Below are 14362 nucleotides of genomic sequence, written 5' to 3'. Positions count from 1 at the left end.
ACATTTCCACATGGTTGGTTCCCTCCAGACTCAAGATTGAGAAACACTAATTTCCATGTTTGATTTTAGAAATCCTCTTACCAATTGTTGGATAACTCAGAAATGGCATTTTCCCATAGAAATGAATCAAACAGGCCTTAACAATTCGACCAGAGCACTCTTTTACGTTTCGTTGACAATTTGACTATAGCACTTCCTTATGTTCGGTTAGGGTGTACATAGAAGACCATCAACAACTTTATTAACTCATTTTTATGTAGAAAAATTGTGTCAATGCCCCAAATTTTAAAAGTCAAAGTGCCCCAACCCCTCATACTTTTTATAATATGCTGTAACCCCTAAAATTTAAAAAAAATGTGCCCAAGCCCCTCTAGCTCATGATTAGCCAATATTCCACCTAAAATTTTAATTTTACTCTTCTCTTTCTCCTTTTCCTTCTCCTTCATCATCCTCCTTCCTCCTTCCTCCCAAACGATCCTCCATCGGCGATCCTCTTCCACCAGTGAAACTCCACCAGCGATCCTCTTCCACCAGTGAAACTCCACCAGTGATCCTCTTCCACCGGCGATCATCTTCCTCGTCTCCGTCTCCTTCTCCTTCCTCATCCTCTTCTCCTTCTCCTTTCTCATTCTCTCCTCCCTCATCCTCCTTCCTACTTCCTCCCCGGTGATCCCTCAGTTTGTCGCTGATTATGCATAGGCTCCACCGAAATCGACTCAATCTCTCCTTCACCGGCGATCCTCCAGTTCCCCAGCCTTTCTCATTCTCTCCTTTCTCATTCTCTCCTCTCTCATCCTCTTTCCTCGTCTCCTTTCTCATTCTCTCCTTTCTCAATCCCATCACTCAATCCCAAATCTGACTCCCTCCAATCTCTACTATACTGGAGTTTTCCCCTAGCTCCTCGCCCGAAGAAATTTATAGAAAATTCATTTTGTCTTCAAGCCCCATGGAAAAGGACTGTGTGATTATGCTTTGTTCATTGGTGTTTGCGGTGAAAATTGATTTCATAATTTGGAAACTCATTACAATCGTTTATCGACCTACAACAAGTTTAAAAGAGTGAGCTATTTTATAAGACTTCTCTTACACAAATAAAATAAAAAAAGATTACAACTCTCTCTTAAAACAAACGAAGAGGACGCTTATCACCCGCTGCTTGCGTGGGATCTTTACTTGTGTCGGGGACGCGTTAGTCAGTGTACCATCGCGCATCAGATCCGGTTGACTCGTTAGGCTATGGCCGAGAGACTGTGGGTGTCTGCAGACCTAAAAACGCTGTTTTGAGCCGTTTTTAATCGTTAATCACCTGGACTTGTTCCAACTGATCTAATGTTATCCTAGAACGTGATAAAGTAGTTATAACTAAGGATAAGAGTGAATCTGCTATTCTTATTCGAAAACAGAGCTCCTGAAGCCTATAAATATAACCCTAGGGCCTTCATTTAATTAGGGCTGGAATTTTTGAGCATTGGCGAAGCCCTGCTGAATTAGAAACTGAAGAGCCATGAATTTCAGAGAGGATGAGGAGATCTCAGTGAATTCTTCGGCATAAAGAAGGAGAGTTTGATAGATCTGCAGCCTAGTTCTTCCCTTGAGATCGGACCATTGTTGTGATCTCGAGAAGAGTGGTTATCTCATTGTTGCTGAGATAATTACTTCGGTTTCTCGACTCCTTCGCGAGTCAACGAAATCTGCATTTTGATCTGATCTGAGATGGTCCACAGATAAACCCTGGCACATGCAAAGATCCACGCAAACAGCGGGTGATAAACGTCTGTTGTGTTTATTTTGATGAGAATTGTAATTTTTTGTTTTTATTGTGTAAGAGTCTTATAAAAATACTATCTTTTTGTTTTCATTATAACGACTAAATTTGTAATGAATACATCAATGAAGAAATCAATTTTTTACCAAAACAGTTGATGGTGACTTCTGCGAGTTCATCATCTTGAACGACAGATTTCTTCTTGTAGAAGCATCTTGGTTTGGGTTTTGACGCTTTAGTGGAAAGCCTTTCGAATATAGAGACCCTTCGTGGAGAGGTCTTGGGTAGTTACACGCTGATAATACTATCCTGATAAGTTTGACACATGGATAATGAAAGTCTGTCTCCCGGGTATCTCTCTTTTGAGATTTATTCGTACCACCAGTCCGATAGTACAACTCATCGGCATGATTACCAGAGTAAGCTATCGTGTATTGGCACAACTTCCCAGGTATAACATTGCTGTCATCATACGAACACTTTTCCTTCTGAGGTTTTAATGCTTTATTAGCGTTCTCAAGAGTCGGACATTTAGAGCCATGTTTCGTGAGCGTGGGGCCTCAACGGGCTCTTGGATAGTGACTCACAATCCGAGGTGGCTGGTTATAGGAGTTTTCCCATTATGAGAAGGCTCTGACTTATTGCGAAGGCATGTGCAACCCCTAGCTTGGCGAGTTGCGCGGGGTTCATTCACCGGACCCAAGCGTTGTTTAACTTGAGCCTTACCTCGATCCTCGCGTAAAGGGCCAAGATGGTTGCCATCATTATTTTGGATCGGGAGGGATCCACACTGTCATGAGGCTTCACCGGAGGTACGGGAGAAACCGAATCAGGAACGGAGGTTGACGGATGCAGAGAAGCAGTTGTGGAGCTGGTTCCTTGGGCAGGATAGCCTTTCTTATCTCTGTCGGGTGCGAGACAGCTTTGGCTGTCTCGTCCAGGTGCGAGACAACTTAGGCTGTCTCGGCCACATGAATTTCCTGCCATCTCCCGAATTAATTTTCGCACAGTTTCGGACTTTGGAATCCAAATTTTGTGGGGTTTTGATGGTTCCTTGACCATGTCTTCCTTCTGCAACTTACGCATTTCCTACACAAGGTTTCGTGTGTGTGCAAGCAGCGCGCGGCGTTTCTGGATTCGCTCCTCAAGAGTTGAATGAGTCCTTTTGACTTGGATCTATTCATTCGTTGTTGGTTGGGAGGAGGAGCTATTTGTTCACTATTGGGGCACTTGGCGCCTTCTAAGTTTCGGATTCGCCTCATAGCAGATCTCGTCAACAGGCTCCAAAACCTTAGCGAATTGGCGTGCGAGGCGTTGACGCTGCCTTTGTCGGGCTCTCTTTGACAGAATTAGCGCTCCTTCAGTACTCAACTCCTTGATTGAGGAGGAGTTTAGATTTGCAGATCCGGTTTTATTAGACGTCGGAGGGGCGTTGTGAGATGCAGCTGCAGCAGCAACGGGGGCGTTGATCTTCCTGCGCTTGCGAAGGTAGAAGGATCTGAAGGAGGAGGACGACAAATACTCCTCGAACTTAGCCTGGTTGAACTCATACCCGACCCTTCGTCAACCGGGACCCGGATCCGTGGTTGCGGCACGACAGCTTCGGCGGAGAAGCTGTTGGCTCCTACTGTGATCACCAGTTTATTTTCGGTGAATGTTGATTTTATTATTTTGGAACTCATTACAATCATTTATCGACTTACAACAAGTTCAAAAGAGTGAGCCTTTTTATAAGACTTCTCTTACACAAATAAAATAAAAAAAGATTACAACTCTCTCTTAAAATAAACGCAGAGAACGTTTATCACCCGCTGCTTGCGTAGGATCTTTGCCTGTGCCGGGGACGCATTAGTCCGTGGAGAGAATGTTTATCACCAGCTGTTTGCCTATGATCTTTGCCTGTGCCGAGGACGCGTTAGTCCGTGGACCGTCACGGATCAGATCCGATTGACAGAGTGATTATTAAAAGCTCTTACTTCACAAATGAAGTAATCATAGAAGTGATAATCTTGACCAAGCGAGATTATGACTCTTCTCGAGATCAAAATAAGATTTGATCCGGATGAAATATGAAACGAGCCTCAGATCTCTCGAATAACTCCTTCTTTATGTTAAAGTTTGCTAAGATCTGCTAACCCTTCTCTGAAATTCGTGCTCCACTCTTTAGTTTGACAGCTCCTCGCCCTCTGATTTCAGATCCTTACAAATGAAGGTCTTAGGCTTGTATTTTATAGGCTTTTGTTGTAGCGTTTTCTGATAAGAATTGATTATTTAAGCTCATCCGCAGTTAATAACCATTTAACCACGTTTAGGGATAGCTTCAAAGTAGTTGGGGGGCTCTGGAAAGAAAGAATCCTAAAAAACTATTGAAAAACGCGTTTTGGGAGTTTCTGGGCGGGAGCCACCTCGTGGCGTGAGGCCACCATTTGGTGGCTCGCGACCATTGCGCAGCCACAATGGTGGCTCGCACCCATACAAGCCAAGCCACTGGTTTTGGTCCTTGTCATTTTTACGTAATTCGCCCGCTAGAGACTTTTATGGTTCGTTAGGTTTAGACTTGTTTTGTCGTTACGCGCATTTTATCATTTCGTTGACTTGTCTGCTTCACTGATTCGCTTTATGCGTTTCGTTAGCTTATAGGCGGCTGACGAGTGTGCGGGCCACTTGGAGTTGGCTGATGAGCGTGCGGATCATTTGGAGCTGGCTGATGAGCGTGCAGACTCGTTACAATGTCATTAGTGGTTCGCCAATTCGCTCCATGCGTTTGTCAGCGTCAGATAATCTCATTTGACTCGGATAATGACGTTAATCGTCTTCTCTCCGTCTCGAGCTGTATTCAGACATCTATATGTATTTTTAGACGCCTACAATTGGAAGCAACTAGTCTGTGTATATCTAGCCGAGATGTTGAGTGAATTGGTTTTTATTTAAAATTTTATTATACATAGACCATTTTTGTTGGCTTAAAAATTATATGTAGTTTGTACATGATGCGTTGATAATTGAGAAATAAAAGCCTACATACAAAAATGCTCATTTTAAATAACGGATGTATAAATATGACGCTCATGTGTGAACGTTCTCATTTAACATGTTAACTATAATACGTAGCATGTTAACCTTAATTGATAAAAATTAATAACTATATTCAGTAAACTGTTAACTATAATCCATTATATGTTAACTGTTATTTGTAATCTGTTAACTAACACACTTATCTTATTAACTATTATTCATTATCTGTTAACTATTATTTATAAACTATTAACTATAATCAATTATCCGGTAACTGTTATTTATAATCTGTTAGCTATAATCAATTATCTGTTAACTATTATTTAATTGATTACAAATAATAGTTAACAAATAAAATTTTAAATAAAAACCAATTCACTCAACATCTCGGCTAGATACACACGTAGACTGATTGCTTCCAATGAACAAAGTATAATCACACAATCCTTTTCCATGAGGCTTGAAGATTGAACGATTTTTTCATAAATTTCTTCGGGCGAGGAGGTAGGGGGAAACTCCAGTATAGCGGAGATTGGAGGGAGTCAGATTTAGGATTGAGTCATGGGATTAAGAAAGGAGAGAATGAGAAAGGAGACAATGAAGTAGGATGAGGGAGGAGAGAATGAGGAATGAGAGAATGAGAAAGGAGGAAGGAGGATCATCGGGGAACTGGAGGATCGATGGGGAGGAGAGATTTGAGTCGGTTTTCGGTGGAGCCCATGCAAAGTCGGCGACAGACTAGGGGATTGCCGGGGAGGAAGGAGGATGAGGGAGGAGAGAATGAGAAAGGAGAAGGAGAATAGGATGAGGAAGAGGAACACCGGTGGAGGATCACCGATGGAAGAGGACCGCCATTAAAGGATCGCCGGTGAAAGAGGATCGCCGGAGAGGGAGGAGGAAGGATGATGAGGAAGGAGAAGGAGATGGAGAAAGAGAAGAGGGGTAAATTGGAATTTTAGATGGAATATTAGCTAATCATGAGTTGGAGATTTGGGCTGTTGATACAACTTTTTCTATTTATCTCAATAAATAAATGATGAAATAAATATTTAGAAATTTGGGAGTGGGCTTCCCAAGGTAGATTATGGAAGTGGAGTTACATAGCGGGACCATCAATCCCTCAAGCTTTTTGTTTCCTCTGCCTCCTCAACTTGCGTGAAGAATCTTCTATTCCCCTGTCCTTTACATTATTTCTTCTCTTTCTGAGAATGTCAGCTTCAACTAACCGGGCCCCACCAAACATCGCCGCCGGTGAAGGACAACGCTCTATTGCCACGTCACACGTCCGTCCGCATGTGCGAGGGTGGGGGTAGATCAGCTGGTTGGCATCACATCACACGGCCTAATTGTGGGACGCCTATGTTTATCATGAATGCAACTATAATTGCAATGTAACAATATGCTCGCTACATTTTACTGTTGCAGGTAATTGTAGTCATTTGATTCTGTTTTAAAATTGTGGAAACTAGAAGTCCGGGGGACAGAGAGGCATTCCAGGAAATTATATGGGTATTAATTATTAAACCTCCGTGCACAGCTTCGAGTATTCTAGAAAATTATATTCTTGTAAATCCTAGTCAAACCAGAGACGTTGAAGTACTACTCATAGGCAATTTACCAGTTAGATCATCTTGGGTACAAGTTACAATTATACTTATAATTCATTAATTATGTCTATGTCTACATAAAATAGGACATAACTAAATATCTTTTGCAATTGCAGTTTTGCAAACTTTTTTTTTGGGGTCACCTTTGAGTTTTTCCGCCCTTCTCAGTTTTCTTCTGTATTTTTTGCCAATCTCATCTGTAAAAAATATTTAAGAAGCTAGTCCTTCATATAACAACAGTTACTTATTTTCATACAATATCCACTTTTTTTTATAATAACATTATACAACATCTACTTTGTTAATTTAAACTGCACTCCTTTATGTAATTGTACTAAAATCCTTTTCTATAAAAAGGACCAATACTGGAAGGCCAACTCCCTTGGAGCGGCCTGGTCCAATAGAAGCCCAGACCAAAATGCGGTGAAAGTTACCATACACTCACTGTTGTTGTTGAAAACCTTGAGCTGTCTCCCATTGTTCGAAAAAGCTCATAATTATTTTGACGATCCACTGCTTTATCCCACGTATACGTTACCCTCCATCAATCAATAATTACAATAATATTACATGGTTTTATTTACGCTCACTTAAATATTGAACCCCGTAAAAACCTAAACATTAAAGGAGATAATTAAATAGGATAATATGTTTTTATTGATACTAGAAGGCTATATATATAGAGAGAGAAATATGGAGAACTTGATACGAAGTTTCTTCATTGAACTTGGTAATGACATGGACAGATCTTGTATTGTACATGTGTATCTAGTGAAAACAAAGAACTTATATTAGGTGTGTTCAACTATCCTTCTCACTCAGCCTGAACCTTAAAAGAGAAAAAAAAAAGAGGACAACAAGAAACCTTACAGGACCAAAAAACTAGCTCTAGTCCCCATTGCCAGTTGCCCCTCCCCCTCTCACAACAAAAATACAATAAAACCAATCTCCCCACGCTTTCCTACTCCCTCCTACCGTTTGTAATTAACCCCCCCAAAAAAAAACCTCCTCCAAACGACCCCCACTCTTTATATCCCGCGCATTTAAGCATTTGCCCTCCGCCTCTTCATTTCACAAAGCAACAATGACGATTTTCACCCCTCACTCTCCTCACATTCACTCTCCTCCTCACCCCACCTCTGCATGGGACAACTCTCGCCCGGAGTGCCCGTACCCTGCCTCCCCTCCACCTCCACCGTCAACTGCCCTCCGCCGCGCGTCGCCGCCGTCTCAGCCGCCGCCTTCACCCCTCGGAACCGAGCTACAGCTACCCGCCCCGCCTCGAAGGGCGGCGTGCCGCTACTACTACCCCGCCGCCGCCGGGTATTTCCGTACTACCCTCCGCCGGGCTACGGATTCTCCCGCCCCGCCGCCGCCGAACCGATACTCCCTATGTTTCGCTTGGTACTATAAGCCCCCGCGGGCGGTCCGCGGCGGTCCGGGAGGGGTGCCGGTGGTCGAGGTGGCGGCGGTGCGGTGTTGGTAATTGCTATCTGTTTAAGGGGTAATGCTGTCTTCTTCTTATTTATTTTTCTTTTTTTAGCTTTAATTTTAGTGGGGAAGTGTAGGGGGGTGTTCCTGTTCCTCTCCTGTCTTTATGGTATTGTTTAGGGGGTAGTGATGATAGAAATCATGGTGGACATGACATTGAAGTGGAGGATGGAGTGGAAAGTTTGGTGCTTTTCCTACTTTTCCTTTCCCATTTTCTTGATTAATATATATTTTTCTCAAAAGCATTAGTACATTATGCTTTAGCTGTTGGTACGTTTTCTCTAGTTAAAGTTACATAATGAACGGATATCCTATCTGGAAAACAAAATCAATGTAAAACCGTTATTATGTGCTAATTAATAGAAGTATTAAAAGATAATTAGTTTATGGCACTTTTTTTTGGGGGAGGGGGGGATGCCTTGGAAACTGACTTTTACAAAAAACGATGCCTTCCTTCCTTTAGGCTAAAAGTTCAAAAAGTGGGGGCCCCGTGTGATAAGTATTCACCAATTTGGAGAAGAAAAATTCCTCAAGGACCCAAAATATAGGACCAATAAGAAGGACAAGTGAGGTGTCCACCTCCTATTGGATAATGAATTGGCCATCATTAATGATGGCCAATTCATTATCCAATAGGAGGTGGACACCTCACTTGTCCCCCCTATTGGTCCCATATTTTGGGACCCTGTAGCAAAGCTCTTTAGAGAATGTCATGCAAAAAGTTCTAGCTCTCTTGTCCCCACATTTCCAAATTTTCAATGCATTGCATTGAATAGAGAATGTCATACATTGCGTTTGCGATCCAGTGAATTTTTAATATAATATATGATTTTGAATATAATATATAAAAAATTTAATGGAATGACCTATGCGAATGATTAGTTTCAGGGAAGATTCAGTAAATAAGAACTCACCAAATTGGATCAGAATGTCATACGCAAAGGTTTGTCTTTCTCCTTGGTTAAGTACTGCTAACGGTATTATCTGTTAATGATGCTATTTTCACAATTAGACAAACGGAAAGGTGAACAATATCATTTCATTATTGATTTGAAGGAGGTTATAATATTACATTATAATCCTTGTGGTCTCATCATAACTTCAGAATTTTGATATATTAAAATGATTCTCTAACATCCTAAGATCACGAATTTAAAAGAGGATTAAAAACATTATAATGCTAATTTAGTCCAAGTTCGTCCCATAAAAGGGAGCTCAACTTATGAGAAGTATCTAGATATAACATTATAAGGGGTTGTTTGGTTGTATGTTTTTACCATGTAAAAGGACAAAAAATGTAAAAAAGTGGGTCCCAATGTCAGTTTTCATCACTTTACATTGTTTGTTTAAATTCTCTTTTACATGAAAAGCTTACACCTTTTGATGAGGTGTCACCGAAAACAAAATCATCAAAATTAGGAGTGATTTTGTTGGAAAGCTGACACAATGTCATAAATGTGTCCAAAAAAATAATAAAAAAATCAAAAAACCTTGTAGAAAGTGCTGAGTTGGATAACCACTTTCCATTTTATGTCATAAATATTCTAGTTTACATTATACTATACAAACAATGTAATACTATTATTTTATGATTCATAAAGATTCCTAACCAAACAATGTAAACACTTGAATAGAAAGTGGTGAGGTGGATAATCACTTTCTATTTTGTGTCATAAATACTCTAGTTTCCAAAAGTCATCCAAACAACCCCTAACCCTCAACGAACTTTGAAGTTTTGATATAGCAACATAACACTTCGGCAATCAATAGACAGAAATCTTGTATAATAATTTTGTTTTTACTTAGTAGAACCAAAAACAAAAAATATAGTTCCGGAGCCGCTATTCTTAAGTCATAGGCTGAGGGTCTTAGCATTAAATTGAGCCAAGAGAATGTCATACATTGCACTATCTATGACACGACTCATGTTGAGTTCATGAGAATTCAATAAGCTTTAACGCCTCTATATATCTTTGCGTGTAATCTAAATACCATGGCTTTTAGGTATGAGAAGCTAGCACATGGGAAGTGATGAAAAGCCATGTGTTTGGTGATGTTGGACTTCTTTACTTTTTAGGTACGTGGACCAATTCATCAAGTTTGGTTTCGCGTGGGAACAACAAGTGGAGAGCAATAGAAGTTTTTGCCCGTGAGAGGATAACTTCCACTATTCTCGTTCTTGTATCATTATCGCAACGTTGCGAGAATAAACAATAGTAGTCGAGCGGCTGTTTGGTTCCCTGTTTTTGAGGAAAATGCTCTCTTGAAAGCCTGTCAAAAGTGTTATTTTTTGGCAGGTTTTCAAACAAAATCGCCTCTTTTAAAAGCCTGCCAAAAAGTGACACTTCGGCAGGCTTTCAAGAGAAAAAATTTCTAACCAAACGGACCCTAAGAACTTTTGTTGGGAAATGATATTAACCAAAAAGGGAAATAATAAAAAAAGTACATAATTATTCAATGTGGGACTAAAACAAGCTACTTCAACTTCTCTAGTATACTAAATACTCCAATATTCATTTTCGAACGGGAGCATATATATCAACCATGTCAGCTTGTATAAGAACAATAGCCTTTCTCCACGCATATTGTAGAGAGAATATCACCTAACTAACCATGTAGTTATCACTAAGTTGGCTAGATGGATATATCTCAATATTTCTCAAAATCTCTTCCAAGTAGCGCTTAATTAAACTCCTAATAGAAGAAATTATTGATAAGAAGAGGAAGACTCCGCTAATCTGCCAACCTTTATGTCATGATCTTAAAATGGTTAAAATGATGGGAAAACCTACCTCCTAGGCTTAATAGTCAATAAGTTTATGGTCAAATAAAGAACCTTGAGCCAAAATAAAATTTGAAGGGGTTCACTTGTAAGTCCGACCGCGTAAATCAAAAAAGAGAGTTTAGTTAGTTCTAGAGTGAGGCGTGGTGTCACAATCACAACCGTCGAGTCGGCATCAAACGGTTGTTAGCAGCTGTCTCATGTGCCTTGGCCTCTTTGGGAAACATATGGAATCATATCTTTTCAAAGCCTGTTGAGAAGCAACTAGGAAAGTTTCACCTATGATCTATCTATCAAAATATATGTTTGGCCATCTATATTAACAAAAAACTGAATTCTTAACCCCCATCATTGCTATGTGCATGCAAAGCGAATCAACCCCAAGCAGCACCTCACAGGATTCGAACCCAACAACCTCCACATGGAAATCTACCAAATATTGATACCGGCTCCCTTTAGGCTTTCCACATCTAGAATTCATCGACATTGATCCGTATAGCTCGTAGATAATCATGATTCTCTCTTCTTTCTTTACAAATTTTTTTTAAAGGTAAAGAGTACTGTCCTGCTGCAATAGCTCCAAGTTGAATATGGAAATCAGCTGACATAGGTTAAAATGAATCATCAGAACAAAAGCTGCATAATCATGCAACTCAACTATTGAGTTGTCGAATACACTGGGCGGAACAAGTATGTTAGTTTAAAAATCTTGCCATCCCTACAATATGACTATCATCACATCTGTCAACCCTCATCGCATCTTTGGAGTTTTGGTGTAGTAGAAGGGGGTCTAAGATGGTCTTAGAGAAACCTAGGTTAAAATCACACCGGACACACTCAAGCAGATTTTACAAAAAAACAAGGTACCGTTGCGTTTAATAGCCTATGTTTTGATCAGCGGAAGGGGCACAAAAACAAGCAAACAGAAAATCATAAACTTCTCGAAATATTTGCTGAACTTTTTCACAAGATGATATTGCAATCTCACAGACAAGCTGGAGCTAATTACCCTGGTAATCTACAAATTACAAGCAGACGGTAGAATGTTACTGGAGTGGTTCCAACAGAATAATTATGTGGACCTTAAAGGAAAGATGAATGTGATTCTTAAACAAAAGCTAGAGTCAATTTCCAAGGTGATTCAGTAGCCGTAGATGCACAAGTAGTACTAAAGAAATTTTGTGGGATAAGTTCCTAAAGATTCTAATTTGGCAGAGGATTAGAGTAATTTGGAGGGTTGAATTTTCTCTTTTTAGGTTAAATGCTTGATTTATTGTTCGTTATACCTCAATATCAAATCACCAGATTCTCCAGATTGAAGACACTTAGGAAACAAGATGGACTCTCATTATTCAGCATGAGCGCTACAGCAGCTGAAACCCTCAGCAGGTACTAACAACTTGATGCTTTAATGACGCACAAAGAGACATAAATGTATTGTCAAATTTGACAATAGCACACGTGTGTGAAACTGGAGTTAGCAGTCCAGCTGACAGCTAATATTGATCCTGGTCTAGAATCAATCAAGTCCTCAACAAATGAGCATTAGTTCAAATGACAGGAATCATTCTAATAAAAAATGCCCGCTCTTTATGCAACCCAGCAATTGATTTGTGAGATGCACTAGGTAGATAAAACAGGCAACGCTAAAATCCTGTCATAACTATAATATGGGGATACAAGATAGAAGCATTATCCAGATGTTACTATAACATTGTGGACTCCGAACTGCACTAGATATTAGGCTATAATGACCCTTACATGAGATACAGTTGTAATTCATAGACAAATATTAGGGCTCAAGGCTTCTGTCTTGCTGAACTACAAGCTGTAGAGCAGAGGGTAATAATGTCATTTAATGATCTAAACTGAACAAAGCTTCTGTCTCGCTGAACTTCACATGAAGTGTGGATAAAATGCAATAAAGAGAACCTAAAGCTAATTTCCTTGGTGGCTTGGTGATATAGAAGTTGTAAAGCAGAGGGATAAATATTATGGACTAGAATGGAATACTAGGTTATGTTGATGTTTACATGAGATACAAAACTGCAACTCATAAACAGAAGCCTTTGCATTGGAAACAATCTGAATCGAGCTACTTACTATAACCATATGCATATCAGAGATATCCAAAACCATATAAAGGTTAATATGATCCAAACAACCACACATAAGTTCAATGATACCACATAGAAAGTCAAATCATGTAGTGCACACTCAAAGACAAGGTAGGGTTAAAAGATGTGATATTAAAACGCCATGAACTTTTGATCCTATGCGTTCTCATTTCCAGAAACATAATAGTAGAATATGTAAGACAACAAAATATTCTAATTGAAACATATACGAGACACTAGCCATTCTATCCATTTATGCGATACAAAAAAGGCACATTAAAAAGTAAAATATCCTACCTCAACACATAAATAAAAATGAAACTTTCCATCAAAAACACACTATTCATTTGCATTTAAAGAACAAAGTAAAAGTTCCCTGTTACCTCAAAACTGCAATCATCAAATAAATTGCAACATATCAAACAACCTCAAGCTCGAAAACCTCCTCTTCTTCTACTTCTTTTCAATGGCCAACAATATAGCATCCACAGGAAACCACAAATCTGCTTCTGAAACCAACGATCCCACAACACTCTGAATCTTGCTCAACTCATCACGAAACTCAGAATTCAAGACCATATACGAGAAATGCTCGTCCAAGACCAACTTCAACCCCTTCACAACCTCCTCAAGTGTCGGTATACTCTCACAACTGCTCAATCCCAAAACTGTTGCAGCTAAAGGGCAACCTGTAGCCTGAGGAAATCTCTCGTACTTCTCCAACCACTTCATGAAATATCTCACGAGACCCAAAACCTCAAACCCATCAAGCCTCGAAATCGCCGAAGACAACACTAGCCCATCGACTCTTCCCAAACTAAAAACATAATGCAAGCAAACTTCTGAAGAATAGAACCCATCATGAGCCATCATTAGGATAACCGAAGCCTGTCTTGCTAAGTTCAAAGCTTCTTTAGACAAACCCTTCTCTTTTACCTTCTCAATTGCAAAAATTGCTTCCTTTTCCCATTCTTTTCTAACCCTAATCATCCCATCATAAGAATCCTTGCTCGGTGATAAAAAGAACTTAAGAACTGTATGAATCTCCGAAGCCTGAAGGTTTGAGATTTTCCTCACACACAAACAAATCAACTCAGTTCGATTCTTTTCAGCCAATTTCTCTACCAGCTTGAAAGAATTCAAATTACCCAGAAGTTTCCTTTCAACTACAATCTCCAAAACATCCCAAATCTCAAAAAGAACACAACATTCCGCAATTAAGCCCGCAACCTCTCTACTAATCAAAACCCCTAATTTGTCAAACGCGGCGAGAGTGAAATTGGAGCCCGAGTCGATTGGGACCTGGAGCTTAGAAGAACAATTGTTGAAGAATGAGTTGATGAGAGAAATGAACGCACCTTTGGTGAAATTTCTAGGGTTTTTTAGTTTGGTCTTGAGATCGAGGCAGAGGCCGTTGATGAGCTCGTTGAGATCGGAGTCGAGGGCGGGGGTTCTCCATTCGGATGAGGGTTTGGTTAGGGTTAGGGTTTCGGATTGAGGGGGGGTTTGTAAATTGGGAATGATTTGGTCGGAGCTGGAGATTATTGGGAAGTTGGAGTGGGGCGGCGAGAGCTTGCCAGCGGCA

At 40.1% G+C, this 14362-nt stretch overlaps 2 protein-coding genes across 2 annotated transcripts in view; both read right to left on the bottom strand.

Annotated features, from left to right (window-relative positions):
• Nucleotides 412–840, bottom strand: LOC109839683 (high mobility group nucleosome-binding domain-containing protein 5-like). The gene has a single exon (XM_020408200.1). It carries the CDS (start codon nt 838–840, stop codon nt 412–414), a length of 429 nt encoding a protein of 142 aa, XP_020263789.1.
• The window catches only part of LOC109829057, a 2453-nt gene continuing 1064 nt past the window's right edge, over nt 12974–14362 (bottom strand). Inside the window, exon 2 of the mRNA XM_020396128.1 lies at nt 12974–14362. This exon is cut by the window's right edge and continues 1 nt beyond it. Coding sequence (XP_020251717.1) covers nt 13231–14362 — 1132 coding nt within the window. The 3' untranslated portion in view covers nt 12974–13230.

The sequence above is a fragment of the Asparagus officinalis genome, chromosome 1, assembly GCF_001876935.1.
Source record: "Asparagus officinalis chromosome 1, Aspof.V1, whole genome shotgun sequence".
Classification (NCBI taxonomy): domain Eukaryota; kingdom Viridiplantae; phylum Streptophyta; class Magnoliopsida; order Asparagales; family Asparagaceae; genus Asparagus; species Asparagus officinalis.
Note: the sequence above shows the minus strand (reverse complement) of the source record. Positions and strands in the feature narration are given on the sequence as shown.

Bases quoted from the DNA above. Each gene is read 5' to 3' on its own strand.
- LOC109839683 (XM_020408200.1), bottom strand. From the start codon at position 840: ATGGGATTGAGAAAGGAGAGAATGAGAAAGGAGACGAGGAAAGAGGAT.